Source organism: Puma concolor, chromosome B4 (assembly GCF_028749965.1).
Source record: "Puma concolor isolate L17-30 chromosome B4, mPumCon1.1.hap2, whole genome shotgun sequence".
NCBI classification, from domain to species: Eukaryota; Metazoa; Chordata; class Mammalia; order Carnivora; family Felidae; genus Puma; species Puma concolor.
The window spans coordinates 65616620-65634453 of record NC_141673.1 but is presented as its reverse complement, the minus strand read 5'-3'; the positions used below and the strand labels follow the sequence as shown (position 1 = coordinate 65634453).

Genomic DNA, 17834 nt, shown 5'->3' with positions numbered 1-17834 from the left:
ACAGTAATTCTCTGAATAACCTCTTTAGTCTTCTTTTAAAGGTAGTCTGATTAACCCTTTAAAATTTACTTATAGATCCTGTTCTCTTTTTCATTAACTTCATGGTTTTCCTTTGAACCACTTCTGAAAACTTACTCCATTCTTCCAACCAGACCAGGATGTGCAAAAGAGTCTTTTCTCTAATTTCACTGTTCTTAGCATAAGTAACTATTTTATCCAGGAAATTTATTCTCCATTTCTTATGTTCTGGAAGGGAGATTTTCCTTCCGGAGTGCACATTCTCATCAACAGTGTAGCAATTGATTATTCGCTGCACATTGAACAGTATGTCAGTCAGCTGCATATTAATGTCCTATAAGAATAAGAAGGGGGAATATATTAATATTCAGTTTATTGACAAATCAAACATCTGTTCATAATTCTCAACAAAGTGGGTTTATTTTTTTTTTAAGTTTATTTATTTTGCGAGAGACAGATACAGCATGAGTAAAGGAGGGGCAGAGAGAGGGAGACAGAGAATCCTAAGCAGACTCCACACTGTCAGCACAGAGTCTAATGCAGGGCTCAAACCCATGAAGCTGTGAGATCATGACCTGAGCCGAAACCAAGGGTTGGACACTTAACCAACTGAGCCACCCAGGCACGTCTCAACAAAGTTCAGAGGGAACATACCTCAATATGATAAAGGATGTATATGAAAAGCCCATAGTGAACATTATATTCAATAGTGAAAAACTGTAAGTTTTTCCTGTAAGATCAGGAACAAGACAAATGTGTCCACTCTCACCACTTTTATTGAACATAATACTGGAAGTACTAGCCTCAGCAATCAGAGAAGAAAAAGAAATGAGGCATCTATATAGGTAAGGATGAAATTAAACTATCACTATTTGCATATGACATGATACTATATATAGAAAACACTAAGGGGGTGCCTGGGTGGCTCAGTCAGTTGAGCATGTGACTTCAGCTCAGGTCATGATCTCCTGGTTTGTGACTTCAAACCCTGCATTGGGTTCTGTGCTGACAGTTCAGAGCCTGGAGCCTGTTTCAATTCTGTGTTTCCCTCTCTCTCTGCCCAACCCCCACTTGTGCTTGCTCTCTCTCTCTCTCTCTCTCTCTCTCAGAAATAATAACTGAATAAACTTAAAAAAAAAAAAAGAAAACCCTAAGGACTCAAACAACAAAACAAAACAACAACAAAAAACTATTACCAGTAATAAATTCAGTAAAGTTGTAGGATACAAAATCAATACCTAGAAATCAGTAGCATTCCTATACACTAATAATGAAGTAGCAGACAGAGAAATTAAGGAAACAGTCCTATTTATGATTGCACCAAAAATAATAAAATACCTAGGAATAAACTTATCTAAAGAGGTGAAAGACCTGTACTCTGAAAACTATAAAATATTGATGAAAGAAATTGAAGATGACACAAAGAAACGGAAAGACATTCCCTGCTCATGGGTTGGAAGAACAAATATTGTTAAAATGTATGAACTACCCAAAGCAATCTACACATTTAATGCAATCCTTATCAAAATATCAAGAGTATTTTTTATAGAACTAGAAGAAAAAATTATAAAATTTATGTGGAACCACAAAAAGCCCTGAATACCCAAAGCAATCATGAAAAAAACAAAACAAAACAAAACAAAACTGCAGGTATCACAATTCAAGATTTCAAGCTATACCACAAAGCTGTAGTAATCAAAAGAGTATGGTACTGGCACAAAAATAGACACATAGATCAATGGAACAGTGTAGAAAGCCCAGAAACAAACCCACAGTTATAAGGTCAATTAATCTTTGACAAAAGAGGTGAGAATGTGCAATGGGAAAAAGACAGTCTCTTCAACAAATGGTATTAGGAAAACTGAACAGCTACATACAAATGAATGATCTTGGACTACTTTCTTACATCATACACAAAAATAAGCTCAAAATGGATTAAAGACCTAAATGTGAAACCATAAAAATTTTAGAAGAGAACACAGGCCATAATTTCTCTGACATCAGCCATAGAACATTTTTCTAGATACAGCTCCTGAAGCAAAGGAAATAAAAGCAAAGATAAACTATTGGGATTACATCAAAATTAAGAGCTTGTGTACAGCAAAGGAAACAACCAACAAAACTAAAAGACAGTGTACTGAATGAGAGAAGATATTTGCATTGCAAATGACCTATCCAGTAAAAGGTTAGTATCCAAAATATATAAAGAACTGATACAACTCAACACCCAAAACCCAAATAATCCAATTAACAAATGGGCAGCAGACATTTCTCTAAACAAGACATCCAGATGGCCAACAGACACATGAAAAGATGCTCAACATCACCCTTCACCACAGATATGCAAATCAAAACTACAGTGAGATACCACCTCATACCAGTGATAATGGCTAAAATAAAAAAACACAAGAAACAACAAGTGTTGGTGAGAATATGAAGAAAAGGAATGCTCCTGCACTGTTGGTGGCAATGCAAACTGGTGCACCATTGTGGAAAAGAATATGGAGGTTCCTCAAAAAATTAAAAATAGAACTACCCTATGATCTAATAATTGCACCTCTGGGTATTTATCTAAAGAAAATGAAAACACCAATTCAAAAAATATATACACCCCTATGTTTATAGCAGCATTATATATAATGCCAAATTATGGAAGCACCCCAAATGTCCATTGATAGATGAATGGATAAAGAAGATGTGGCATATATACACAATGGAATATTAGCCTTAAAAAGAATGGAATCATGCCATTTGCAATGACATGGATGGAGCTAGAAAGTATAATACTAAGTGAAATAAGTCAAAGACAAATACCATATGATTTCACTCCTATGCGGAATTTAAGAAACAAAACAGACAAAGGGAAAAAAAGAGAGAGACATATCAAGACTCTTCGCTTTAGAGAACAAACTGATGGTTACCATAGAGGAGGTGGGTGGTGAGATGGGTGAAATAGGTGATGGGGCTTAAAGAGTACACTTATCACGATGTGCACTGAGTAACGTATAGAATAGTTGAATTACTATATTATACACCAGGAACTAATACACTGTATATTAACTATACTGGAATGAAAATAAAAAACTTTTAAAAATGGTGGAGATACTAAATTTACAATTGATGTGAGATGTATGACATATGTGAAAATGTTTTATAAATGACTGCCGTAAACAAGTAAGTAAAAGGAAGTTACTTTTTTGTTTTTTCTTTACCTAGCCCTCACCTGTGGAAAGCAGGTATCAGATATTCCTCAACACTTTTATTTCATTACTTCACCTTCTCAAGAGTCTATCAGCAAATGTATTTTGCTTATAACTGTATACCAATATTCTCAATAGGAAAGTAAATTACTACCTCATATGTGTCTTTGGGAATTTGGGGAATCATTTTTGGTTGCAACAGTGATTGGGAGGAAGGATTTATTGATATTCAGTGAAAGGTGCTAAGGAATGCTAGCTCATTTTATAGTGGACAGTCCACACAATGAAGAACTGGCCCAATCCTGCATAGATTTTGACTGTCCTATGAGACATTCATGTAGGTAAAAAGAAAAACATCTGTTTATAATTATTTGAGCCTAGAAATTTACTCCTGTTAAAATATAAACAAAGTATTTTTTGCCTAGTTTAATTATATACTGAAGTTTCCAGGAATGCAAATATTATGTAAATCAAAGGAAAGATGTTCTTTAGAATTTCTCCAATAAATTTTACCATTCTGTTGGTACCATAGTACCAACAGCAATGCACTAACGTTAATAGTTATATAATATCAGTACGATAAACCTGCTTTTGTATCAACCTATATTCATAGCTTTCACATTTATTTTAATTCTACATATAGGTACAAGCCTCTGTCTACTTCTTTATTATGTCTTCTGGTGAAGTTGGCCTAGAATTTACACACTGAAATGCCCGTTATTAGAAATTACTTTCCTTTTATTTGCCCTCACATTTATTTATATTAATTATTTAAAGTATGAGTATAGATATTATATCTATGAATTTCACCTCAGGAATAAAAGGGATGCTAAAATATTTTATTTTTTAACGTTTATTCATTTTTGAGAGACAGAGCATGAGTGGGGAAGGGGCAGAGACAGGGAGAGACACACAGAATCTGAAGCAGGCTCCAGGCTCTGAGCTGTCAGCTCAAAGGAACAAAGAAAGAAGGAAAGAAAGAAAGAAAGAAAGAAAGAAAGAAAGAAAGAAGGAAAGAAAAGCGCAATTGCAGCAAAAATTTAAGTCAGGAACACAGGAGAGTGGAGACAAAGTTTGATAAGCCAAGTGATGAAAAATAACACTATGAGCTAGCACATACCATAGTGGTCAAAGAAGAAAGAATACCAAATCTTTATCAATTATTCCAGAAAAACTAAAGAGGCAGTAGCACCTCCTAACTCATTTTTTGAGGCCAGCATTACCCTGATACCAAGGTCAGATAAAGACACCACAAGAAAGAAAGGAAAAAGACAGGGAACTATAGACCAACATCCGTGATGAATATTCATGCAAAAATCTTCAACAGAATACTCTCAAACAGAATTCAACAGCACATTAAAAGGATTATACAGGGGCGCCTGGGTGGCGCAGTCGGTTAAGCGTCCGACTTCAGCCAGGTCACGATCTCGCGGTCCGTGAGTTCGAGCCCCGCGTCGGGCTCTGGGCTGATGGCTCAGAGCCTGGAGCCTGTTTCCGATTGTGTCTCCCTCTCTCTCTGCCCCTCCCCCGTTCATGCTCTGTCTCTCTCTGTCCCAAAAATAAATAAATGTTGAAAAAAAAAATTTTAAAAGGATTATACATTATGACTAAGTGGGATTTATTCCTGGAATGCAAGAATGTTTCAATATATGAAAGCCAATCAATGAAATATACCAAATTAACAAAACACTAGGAAAAACCCCACATGTTCATTTCAATTGATTCAGAAAAAGCATTTGACAAAATTCAACACCTTTTCATGATAAAAACATACAAAAAACTAGGAATAAGAAGAAATTTCCTGAGCATGATAAAGACCATATATGAAATTCCAGAGATAATATTGTCAATAGTGAAAGACTGAAAGGTTTTCCTTTAAAGTCAGGAACAAGGCAAGGATGCCCACTTTCACCACTTCTAGTCAGCATATTACTGTAAGTTTTAGCCAAAGCAATTAGGCAAGAAAAAGAAATAATAAAAGATATCCAAACTGGAAAGGAGGAAATAAAATTGTCTCTATTTTCAGGTGATATGATCTTATATGTAGAAAATCCTAAAGATTCCACACATGAAAAAACTGTTAGAACTAGCAAATGTATTCAGCCAAAGTTGTGGATATGAAATAACACACAAAAATCAATTGTGTCATTATACACCAACAATGAACAATCTGAAAAGGAAATTAAGAAATCCATTTATAATAGTATCAAAAGAATAAAACCCTAGGAATAAATCAAGGAGGTGGAAAACTTGTACATTTGTAATTTTCACTACAAAATGTTACCAAAAGAAATGAAAGAAAACACAAATAAATAGAAAGACATTCCATGTTCATGTATTGGAAGACTTAATATTGTGAAGACATCAATACCACTAAAACTAATCTACAGATTTAATGCAAACTATATCAAAATTCCCATGATATTTTTTGCAGAAATAGAAAAATCCATTCCAGAATTCATATGGAGTCTCAAGGTACCCTGAATACCCAAAATGGTCTTGAGAAAGAGGAATAAATTGGACAGCATGCACTTCTCATTTTTTAAAAAGTTTATTTATTTATTCTGAGGGGGTTGCAAAGAGAGAGAGAGAGAGAGAATCCCAAGCAGGGTCTGCACTGCCAGTGAGGAGCCCAATGCAGAGCTCAAACTCATGAACCATGAGATCATGACCTAAGCCAAAGTCCAATGCCACCCAGGCACCCCACACACTTCTCATCTTTAAATCCTAGTACAAAAGCAATGGTAATTAGAACAGTGTACTGGTATAAAGACATATATATAGACCAAGGGAATAGAATAGAGAGCCCCGAAATAAACTTTTGCATATATGGTCAATGATTTTTTTTTTATTTTTTTTAAATTTTTTTGAATGCTTATTTTTGAGAGAGAGAGAGAGAGTACAAGTGGGGAAGGGGCAGAGAGAGAGGGAGACACAGAACTGGAAGCAGGCTCCAGGCTCTGAGCCATCAGCACAGAGCCCAATGTGGGGCTCAAACTCACAACCTGTGAGATCATGACCTGAGCCAAAGTCGGATGCTCAAGAGACTGAGCCACCCAGGTGCCCCTATGGTTGGGTGATTTTTGATAGATGCCAAGACCATTCAATGGTAAAAAAAAAAAAAAAAAAAAAAAAAAAAAGAAAGAAAAAAAAGCAGTCTTTCAACAAATGGTGCTGGGAAAACTGGAGATCCATGCAAAAGAATGAAGTTGGATCATTACCTTAAAGAATATACAAAAACTAACTCAAAGTGGATAAAAAACCTAAGCATAAGACATAAAGTTGTAAAACAGAAGAAAACATAGAGGGAAAATTTAACGATATTGGATTTGGCAATGTTCTTGGATTTGACACCAAAACCATAGGCAACAAAAGTAAAAATAGACATATTAGACTAAATTAAATGTAAAACTTTTATGGATCAAAGGACGCAACAGATTGAAAAGTCAAAGAAAATATTTGCAAATCACATCTCTGATAAAGAGTTAATATTCATATTACTTAAGGAACTTCTACAATTCAATATTAAAAAAATAATAACCCAATATGAAAATGGGCAAAGGATTTAAATAGACATTCAAAAAAGATAAACAAATGGCTGACAAGCATATGAAAAGAAGCTCAACATCATAATCATTAAGGAAATGCAAATCAAAATTATAATGAGATATTACTTCACAACCCAAATAGAAAATAACAAATGTTGGTGAGGATATAGAAAATTGGAACCCATGTGCACTGTGGGTGGGAATATAATATGGTGTAGCTACTATGGAAAACACTATGGTGGTTCCTTAGAAAAATTAAAAATAAAATTACCATATGACCGAGCAACACCACTCCTGGGTATATAAAGAATTTAAAGCAATTGCTGGGTTGTATTGCACTACTAGTTATTTATCCAAAGTATACAAAAATGCTAATTCGAGAGGACACATGCATCCCAATATTTATAGCAGCACGGTCAACAATAGCCAAATTATGGAAAGAGCCCAAATATCTATTGATTGCTGAATGGGTAAAGAAGATGTGGTGTATATATACAATGGAATATTACTCAGCAATCAAAAGGAATGAAATCTTGCCATTTGCAACAATGTGGATGGAACTAGAGTGTATTATACTAAGCAAAATAAGTCAGTCAGAGAAAGACAAACACCATATGATTTCACTCATATGTGGAATTTAAGAAACAAAACAGACGAATATAGGGAAAGGGAAGGAAAAATTAGATAAAGACAGAGAAGGAGGCAAGCCATAAGAGACTCCTAAATACAGAGACAAACTGAGGGTTGCTGGAGGGGAGGTGAGTGGGGAGTTGGGCTAAATGGGGGGTGGACATTAAGGAGGGCACTTGCTGGGATGAGCACTGCGTGTTGTACGTAAGTGATGAATCACTGGATTCTACTCCTGAAACCAATACTACACTGTATGTTAACTAACTTAAATTTAAACAAATTAATTAAATATTTTAAAAAAGGATAAAAAAAGGATTAAAAGCAGGGACTTGAGCAAATGTTTGGACTCCTACGTTCATAGCAACATTATTCATAAGAGCAGTGAGGTGGAAACAACCCTAGTGTCCATTGATTAATGAATGGATAAACAAAATAGGATATATACACACAATGATAAAGAGAATTTATGAAAAATTTACAGCTAGCATCATACTTAACAGTGGAAGTCTAAAGTGCTCTAAGGATTCTGCTCTAATCACTTTTATTCAATATTGTATGAAGGTCCTACCCATCACAATAAGGTAAGAAAAGGAAGTAAAAGAATAAAATTTGGAAAGGGAGAAGTAAAATGGTTTCTATTTACAGACAAAAACATTGTCTATGTAAAAACTCTACAGGGGCGCCTGGGTGGCGCAGTCGGTTAAGCGTCCGACTTCAGCCAGGTCACGATCTCGCGGTCCGTGAGTTCGAGCCCCGCGTCAGGCTCTGGGCTGATGGCTCGGAGCCTGGAGCCTGTTTCTGATTCTGTGTCTCCCTCTCTCTCTGCCCCTCCCCCGTTCATGCTCTGTCTCTCTCTGTCCCAAAAATAAAAATAAAAACGTTGAAAAAAAAATTTTAAAAACTCTACAAAAAACCTACCATTAACATGTTCACAGGATAAGAGACCAGTATACAAAAATCAAAACTTGTATTACTATAAAGCAGCAATAAATTGGAAATTGAAATGTAATCAAAGTGTCATTTCCAATACACTTAAAAACATGAAATATGGAGGTAAACATTTAAGAAAATGAGTGCAAGATCTGTACATTGAAAAATGAAAAACATTAAACAAATAATAATGAAAAGAAAAGAAAATGAAAAATGAAAAACATTGATGAAAAAAATCAAAGATCTAAATGAACAATGACGATACCAAGCACAGGCAAGGATATAGAGCAACTGGAACTCTCATACATTGCTGGTGGAAATGCAAAGTAGTAAAGCTACCTCAGATAACAGTTTGGCAATTTCTTATAAATGTATGGTTCCATATGACCTAGCAATACCATTCCTAGGTATTTACTCAGGATAAATGAAAAGTTGTGTTTATACAAGAACGAATACATGAATGTTTGTAGTGATTTTATTCATAATTTCTCCAAACTGGAAACAACCAAAATATCCTTCAATTGCTGAATGAATACTTTATGCTAAAATGGAGTCAAATGACTACATAGGGTGATTTGATTTATATGGCATTCAGGAAAGGGAAAACTATAGGGACAGAAAACTAACAGCTGCCAGGGGCTGGGGCTTGGGGAGGGGTAGACTACAAAAGGGCAAAGAGGAATATTTTGAGAAGATGGAACTATTTTAAATCTGGATTTTAGTGATGATCACACATCTGTATGCCTTTGCCAAAACTCCCAGAATAAGACATCAAAAGGGTAAATGTTATAGCACATGAATTTTACCTTAATTAAAAAAAATCCTCCAATTAAAAAAGCAAGCCTCAAAAATCTCATTTTTGTCATATTTGAAATAGAATTAAGAATAATACCTATCCATATTGCATATTCATGGGGATTAAATGAGATAATTTATAGATAAACTTTTACCATAGGTAACATGATAAACACTATAAATGCTACAAATTATTAAGTAGTTACTATGTGCCACAGAGGCAGAAGAGTCAGAATGAGAGGGTGGGCAGAGAAATCACCATAATTTGACCATCTAATCTAGTGTGGGGTAGAACAGAACCTGAGATGCAGGTAATAATAGCAAAAGCAAAATGAACATTTGTGTACCCATTGTCCAGCTGAAGAAACAATGTCTTTAAAGGCTCCTGTGCCCCCCATAGCAGCTATATCCCTTTCCCAATGCCAGGAGATAACTACTATCCTGAATTTTGTTCTCTGTACTTTTACTACTATAACAGATTTAATGATGACCTTCCCCCAAAGGTATCAGGTCATAGTCCCTGGAATGTGTAAATGTTACTTTGTATTGAAAAAGGTGTTGCAGACTTTCAATCTGGAGCTGTCTCTTGTCCAGCAAGACAGCAGATGCAGAAATGAAGATGAGAGAGGCTAATGTCTGGGAGGAGACAAGAACCCTGAACAGGAGTTTTGTCTCTGTTTTTATCGAGCTCTCAAGATTTTACATATGTGGTGAATGTGCAGAAGGAAACAATCAGATAGTGACCATTAACCTGTGTGTGTAAGAAGCAAAGGGTTTGGGGGGCAATTGGCATTTGAAGTTGAGATCAAAGCACAATGATATACTGGAGCCAGATGGAAAGTGTTTTCCTGTAGGTGATACAACTAATTAGCTGTTATCTTTAAAGTTTAATATTGATGGAGCATACGGCTTTAAAGATAAATTACTCATCTCACTAGCTAACCTTGGGCGCTTTCTCCCTGCAGCACCCTATGCTTTGTTTTACTTAATGTCTAGCCCTGGACGCTTTCACCCTGTGGTGGCTTTCTGCCCTAAGCCTTGTTAACCCATTGGTGCAAGTTTAGAGAATTCTTTGAAGATGTGATTAAATTAATCATCTTGAGGTGAAGAGATTGTTTTTGAATTATCTCAATGAGCCCTATTACTATCACAAGTGTCCTTGTAAGAGGGAGGTAGAGGTCAAGATCACTGAACCTACAGAGAAGGTTCAATGTGAAAATGAGGCAGAGAGAAATTTGAAGTTGCTGGCCTTGAAGATTGGAGTGATGTGGCCACAGCCAAAGAATGCTGGCAGCGACCAGAAGCTGGAAGGAGCAAGGGATGGATTCTCCCCGAGGAAGAGTCCATAGAGAACGCAACCTCGCTGACATCTTGGTTTCAGTCACAGTGACCAGACTCAGTGTCTGGGTCATCTGATCTCTAGAACTGTGAGAGAATAAAGGTCTGTTGTTTTATACCACCTGTTTGACAGAAATTTGTTTTAGCAGAGAGAAACCAGAACACGTCACCCCAAAATATGCCTCTTTGATGTAAAAACTATTGAGCCAAAGGCAATGAAGAAGCAACAAATGCAGGAAAATCTCCCTCTACCCTACTTCGTTTCTGCCTAAAGGCAGGATAAAACTCTTTCTACTGAAGACAGATTTATTAGCATCAAAATAATCTGGTGCATAATAACCTTCCCACAGTTCACCACCATTGCTCTCCTTTGTCCTGTCATCTAGCCACAGATTTACTATTCTTTGTTGAAGATGCTACTATAAACTGCTTTGAGTTACTCTGTTTCAATTTCTTCTGTATGCTGTATACATACATACATACATACATACATACATACATACATTTCTTCTGTATACACTACACGTGCTAATGAGCTGTTTATCTTTTGTTAATCTGTCTTTTAAAGAGCCCTGGCTGAAAACTTAACATGGATAGAAGTGAAGTTTTGCCTCCCCTGCAGCAGACACACACGCGCATATCCCTAGACAATAGATGGTGTCGTTTTGCCTGTTCCTGAATCATTCTGTATATACTCGTGTGACTTACTTTTTTCCCTCAACATTGTGTTTTCTAGTTTACCCATGGTGAAGTGTGTATCTATAGTGAACTTACTTCCACTGACATCTATTTAATATTTTGTTGTGTAAATATGTTATAATTTATTTATTCGTTTGTTCATTCTGTATTTGTTTGTTACCAGTATTTTGATTTTACAAATGATGATGGAAACATTTCTGAAAATTCTTCCTGGTGCATATATGCAAGAGTTTTTCTAGAGCTGTGGTATCTGTAAGGGTTAAATTGTAGTGTAGGGCTAACCTGTAGCCTTAAGAAATAGCAGCTTTGTTTTAACACTGTAGATTAAGAGATAACAGCCTTGTCCTATCAATCAAGGGAACAAAAGTTCAAGGAAAATCAACTGGATTAGTGTTTGATTGGATTGGGGCAAGGGCATGTCTGAACTGTTTCCACCCCCATCTGGGAACTATTTCTTTGTTCTGTTCCCAGGTGATGATAAGATGATGTGGTCACCTATGAAAACTCTGTACCCCAGCTGTTCGAGACCGCACTCTGGTCAAGAGTGTCCGTCCCGATCGGTTGGCCTTGCCTCTCATTGCAATAAACTTTGTTGTGACTGTCACTGCTGCCCGTAGCATTCTGTTTCAGGAGTCCTGTGGATGCAACAGTATCCACTATGGTAGCCACCAACTACATGTGGCTACTGAGCAACTGTAACAGGCAAGTGTGACAGGAAATACATTTTAAATTAAAATAAACTAATCCAAATTTAAAAACTAACGATTCATTTATTGGAAAAATTTTACCTTTGAAAGAACTTGATATGTGAATTTACTGCTTCAAATATAAATTTTATAAATCTAAATATAGATCAAATATTTCTAATGAAAATTTACCATGCAATTTGTAAGAGCAAAATACAGGCTGGGTTTCAAAGACCCAATAACGAAAACAATGTATATCTCATTAATAATTTTTATATTGATTAAATGTGGAAATGATACTATTTGAAATAAAATTTATTAATTTCACCTCTATCTTCTTACTTTTCACATAGTGGTTTTTAGGAAATTTTAAAAAATATTTTGTTTTAGGGGCGCCTGGGTGGCTCAGTCGGTTAAGCGGCCGACTTCGGCTCAGGTCATGATCTCACGGTCCGTGAGTTTGAGCCCCGTTTCGGGCTCTGTGCTGACAGCTCAGAGCCTGGAGCCTGTTTCAGGTTCTGTGTCTCCCTCTCTCTGACCCTCCCCTGTTCATGCTCTGTCTCTCTCTGTCTCAAAAATAAATAAACGTTAAAAAAAAAATGAGAAAAAGAAAAAAAAATTGTTTTAAATTCCAGTATAGTTAATACACAGTATTATAATAGTTTCAGGTATACAATATAGTCATTGAACAATTCCATTCATCACCCAGTACTCATCACAAGTACACTCCTTAATCCTCATAGCTTATTTTACCCACCCCCCCACCCACTTCCCCTCTGGTAACCATCAGTTTGTTTTCCATAGCTAAGAGTCTGTTTCTTGGTTTCTCTCTCTTTTTTTTCTTTTTTGATAGCTCCTTTCTCGTTTGTTTCTTAAATTCCACTTATGAGTGAAACCATATGGTATTTGTCTTTCTCTGACTGATTTATCTTGCTTAGCACTATACTCTTAAGCTCCACCCATGTTGTTGTAAATGGCAAGATTCCATTGTTTTAATGGCTGAATAATAATATTCCATTGTAGGGGTGCCTGAGTGGCTCAGTTGGTTAAACGTCTCACCTTGGCTCAGGTCATGATCTCGTGGTTTGTGAGTTCGAGCCCCGCATTGGGCTACGTGCTTTGGATTCTGTGTCTCCCCCCTCTCTCTGCCCCTCCCATGCTCATGCTCTGTCTCTCTCTGTCTCTCAATAATAAATAAACGTTAAAAACAATAAAAAAAATATTCCATTGTATACATATGCCACATCTTCTTTATCCATTCATGTATCAATGGATATTTGGGGTGCTTCCATAATTTGGCATTATAAATAATGCTGCTATAAACATAGGGGTGTATATATTTTTTGAATTGGTGTTTTCATTTTCTTTAGATAAATACCTAGTAGTGCAATTATTAGATCATAGGGTAGTTCTATTTTTAATTTTTTGAGGAACCTCCATATTCTTTTCCACAATGGCTGCACCAGTTTGCATTGCCACCAACAGTGCAGGAGCATTCCTTTTCTTCATATTCTCACCAACACTTGTTGTTTCTTATGTTTTTTATTTTAGCCATTATCACTGGTATGAGGTGGTATCTCACTGTAGTTTTGATTTGCATATCTGTGGTGAAGAGTGATGTTGAGCATCTTTTCATGTGTCTGTTGGCCATCTGGATGTCTTTTTTTTTTTAACGTTTTTTTTTTTAATTTATTTTTGAGACAGAGAGAGACAGAGCATGAATGGGGGAGGGCCAGAGAGAGAGGGAGACACAGAATCCGAAGCAGGCTCCAGGCTCTGAGCCATCAGCCCAGAGCCCGACTCGGGGCTCGAACTCGCTGGACTGAGAGACTGTGACCTGAGCCGAAGTCGGACGCTTAACCGACTGAGCCACCCAGGCGCCCCTGGATGTCTTGTTTAGAGAAATGTCTGTTCATGTCTGCTGCCCATTTGTTAATTGGATTATTTGGGTTTGGGGTGTTGAGTTGTATCAGTTCTTTATATATTTTGGATACTAACCTTTTACTGGATAGGTCATTTGCAATGCAAATATCTTCTCCCATTCAGTACACTGTCTTTTAGTTTTGTTGTTTCCTTTCCTGTACACAAGCTCTTTATTTTGATGTAATCCCAATAGCTTATTTTTGCTTTTATTTCCTTTCCTTCAGGAGCTATATCTAAAAAAAATGTTCTATGGCTGATGTCAGAGAAATTATGGCCTGTGGTCCTAGAGAGGGGACTTACCACAGCTGCTGCCAGGATCACGATTCCACAAAGCTCACAGTTTCAGGAGATGCAGTTTTGGCAAGGTTTGTGCTGGTCTTCTGGGGGAGGGGACCCACAGCACCAGTACTGAGACAAGCCCGGCTGGAGGGGGCAGATCCCCAAAGCCTGGTGGGGGGTGGGGCATGGTGTAAGCAAGTTAGGAAGTGAATGTTGGGATAGTGCTGGTTCTTGCAGTGGCCATGTGTTTATACTGGGATAAAGGGAGGGAAATGTGCCTGCCAGCTCCTTTGTTCCTGGAGAAGTCTCCCAATGAAGCTGCCCTTCCAGTGCATGCTCTGAGATTAGTAAACAAATCTCTTTCCCATACACCCCAGGCATCTTTCAAACTTCTGCTTCTGTGCTGTTTCTCCATGGGTATTTGTTGCTCTATGGCATTAAGTGTAAGGACTCAGTTTCCTCTGGCCTTCCTGGCTCTCCCAGAGTGAGCCCACTGATTTTTTAAATTCTAGGCTTTGGCTTGTGTCCCTGAAGCACGGATAAGATGATGAGATGAGATGAGATGAGATGAGATGAGATGAGATGAGATGAGATACAAATAAAATTCTAGGCTTTAAGTTCTGCTGGTTGGAAGAATTCATGAAATTTGGCCCCTCTGGTTTTCAAAGCCAAACATTATGGAGAATCAGTCTCTCCAGTGTAAAGCAGGTTTCTTTCCCTACTCCATGCCCACAAGTCCCTCCCTCCAGGGGAGAGTCCAGTAAATCCCTTTAGCTCCTCACTGTGTCTCCACCCTTCCTACCCTCTTCAGTGTGGCCTCTTCTCTACATTTAGCTGTGGAGTTTGATCTGCCAGTCTTCAGGTTGTTTTCTGGGTTCTGATGTGAGTGTTATGTAGTTGTATACATGGGACAAGGTGAACAGGGTCCTCCTACTCTGCTATCTTCCCAGCAATCTCTCTCTCAGTATATCTTTTTATATAATCTGACTTTTACCACCATAGTAATGTTTTACAAACCATTCACATAATAAATAAACTGTTGAAACCAACCAGTATATAGAGTGACAAGAAATGGATACAAACACTAACAACTGAAGTTAATTATATACAAATGAGTAAGATAACCACATTGGGAAGAAAAAAAACTAGCTAATACCCTTGGGGAAAAAAATAATAATTTAAGGTTAAATACAAAGAATGGTTCATAAATGCTATACTAGTCAGTAAATGTATTTCTTGCATGGAAATGAGTTAGCAACTCTGAAACTACTCTATGGGTACATTAGAAATGAATGAATAAATAAATGTATTATAGATAATAAGAACAGGGTTTCTCACTCTTATGAAAGAAGTTACAAATAAGGAATAGGAAAAGACTAAAAATGAACCCTATGGTATAGGATTGGAACTTGAACTATCAGTATTAAATCATGTTTTAAATATACACAAAGATAAATATAGATGTATATATCTACATAGGCTAATACATATACATATACATATACATATACATATACATATACATATACATATACTTTCTAGCTCTCTTTGGTAAGAGGGCCTAGAAGAAACGACACTCTAGTAATAATGAACACACCTAGCCCCAAATCTTGGTTTCTAAACATCAGTCTCCAATAAAAGGAACAAGAGTTTTTGGAAAAATCATTGATTTCAGGGCTGGACAGGGAATGTATAAGATGATCCTGGAACATCTTGTGGTTCCAGAGAGATAGATAGATAGATAGATAGCCACTTGTTGAAAGAACACAGGAGTCGAGATACGTTCATCAAATTATTCCTTTCTGCCTGTGGACACGGCTGAGTAAGCATCATTAAAGTCTCCCCTCCCACAGCTGTCACGTCTAAGTCAGAATCTACTAAAGAGCCTGAATGGCTGCAGAAGCTTTTTTATCGGAGGTTTGAGCTTCGAAACAACTGATAAGAGTCTGAAGAGCCATTTTGAGCAGTGGGGAACACTCACTGACTGTGTGGTAATGAGAGATCCAAACACCAAGTGCTCCAGAGGCTTTGGGTTTGTCACCTATGCCACTGTGGAGGTGGACGCAACCGTGAATGCAAGGCCACACAAGGTGGATGGGAGAGTTGTGGAACCAAAGAGGGCTGTCTCGAGAGAAGATTCTTAGAGACCTGGTGCGCACTTAACCGTGAAAAAGATTTTGGTCGGTGGCATTAAAGAAGACGTTGAACAACATCACCTGAGAGATTATTTTGAACAGTAGGGGAAAACTGAAGTGATTGAAATCATGACTGACCGAAGCGGTGGCAGAAAGAGAGGCTTTGCTTGTGTGACGTTTGATGACCGTGACTCTGTAGACAAGATTGTCATTCGAAAATACCATACTGTGAACAGCCACGACTGTGAAGTCAGAAGAGCCGTATCTCAGCAAGAGATGGCCAGTGCTTCGTCCAGCCAAAGAGGTCGAGGTGGTTCTGGAAACTTTGGTGGTGGTTACGGAGGTGGTTTTGGCAGGAATGACAACTTTGGTCGTGGAGGAAACTGCAGTGGGCAAGGTGGCTTTGGTGGCAGTCGAGGTGGCAATGGATACAGTGGCAGTGGGGATGGCTGTCACGGATTTGGTAATGATGGAAGCAACTTTGGAGGTGGCGGAAGCTGTAATGATTTTGACAGTTACAACGGCCAATCTTCAAACTTTAGACCCATGAAAGGAGGCAATTTGGGGGGCTGAAGCTCTGGCCCCTGTGGTGGTGGAGGCCAATACTTTGCCAAACCACAAACCCAGCGTGGCTATGGTGGTTGCAGCAGCAGCAGCTATGGCAGTGGCAGAGGTTTAAAAAAATATTTTTATTTTATTTATTTATTTTTTAATTTTTTTTAACGTTTATTTATTTTTGAGACAGGGAGGGACAGAGCATGAACGGGGGAGGGTCAGAGAGAGGGAGACACAGAATCTGAAACAGGCTCCAGGCTCTGAGCTGTCAGCACAGAGCCCGACGCGGGGCTCGAACTCACGGACCGAGAGATCGTGACCTGAGCCAAAGTCGGCCGCTTAACCGATTGAGCCACCCAGGCGCCCCTAAAAAAATATTTTTAATGTTTATTCTTTGAGAGAGAGAGAGAGAGAGAGAGAGAACGAGCAGGAGAGGAGTGGGGGGAGGGGGGGGACACGGAATCTGAAGCAGACTCCAGACTGTCAGCACAGAGCCCGATGCAGGGCTCGAACTCCCAAACTGTGAGATCATGACCCGAGCCGAAGTCAGCCGGTTTTAGGTTTTAATTGCTACCAGAAAACAAAGCTTAGCAGGAGAGAAGAGTCAGAGAAGTGACAGGGAAGCTACAGGTTCCAACAGTTTTGTGAACTCAGCCAAGCACAGGGGTGGCAGGGCCTAGCTGCTACAAAGAAGACACATTTTAGACAATACTCATGTGTATGGGCAAAAAACTTGAGGACTGTATTTGTGACTACTTGTATAACAGGTTATTTTAGTTTCTGTTCTGTGGAAAGTGTAAAGCATTCCAACAAACGGTTTTAACATAGATTTTTTTTTTTGCACCCATGCTGTTGATTGTTAAATTAAAAGTCTGATCATAACGCTGCATAAATGTGTCTTTAAAAAAAAAGAAAAAGAAAAAGAAAGAAAGAACACAGGAGTGAACCTGAAGGAGCTCCTAATGGCCAAATCTGGAACAATTGAAGCAATAACAATAATAATAATAATAATAATAATAATAATAATAATATTATAACCTACAGGATAAAATAAATATCTGAGTCTCTATCAATATTAGTGAATAAATAAATGGAAGA

The 17834-nt window shown here is 37.7% G+C and overlaps 1 protein-coding gene and 1 pseudogene across 1 annotated transcript in view; one reads left to right on the top strand and one right to left on the bottom strand.

Moving 5' to 3' along the window:
* The window catches only part of FAM186A (family with sequence similarity 186 member A), a 78089-nt gene that overhangs the window by 36948 nt on the left and 23307 nt on the right, over window positions 1–17834 (bottom strand). Inside the window, exon 2 of the mRNA XM_086713417.1 lies at window positions 136–352. Coding sequence (XP_086569543.1) covers window positions 136–352 — 217 coding nt within the window. The remainder of the gene's footprint in view (window positions 1–135; window positions 353–17834) is intronic.
* On the top strand, window positions 15933–17595 carry LOC112867412 (heterogeneous nuclear ribonucleoprotein A1-like; annotated as a pseudogene).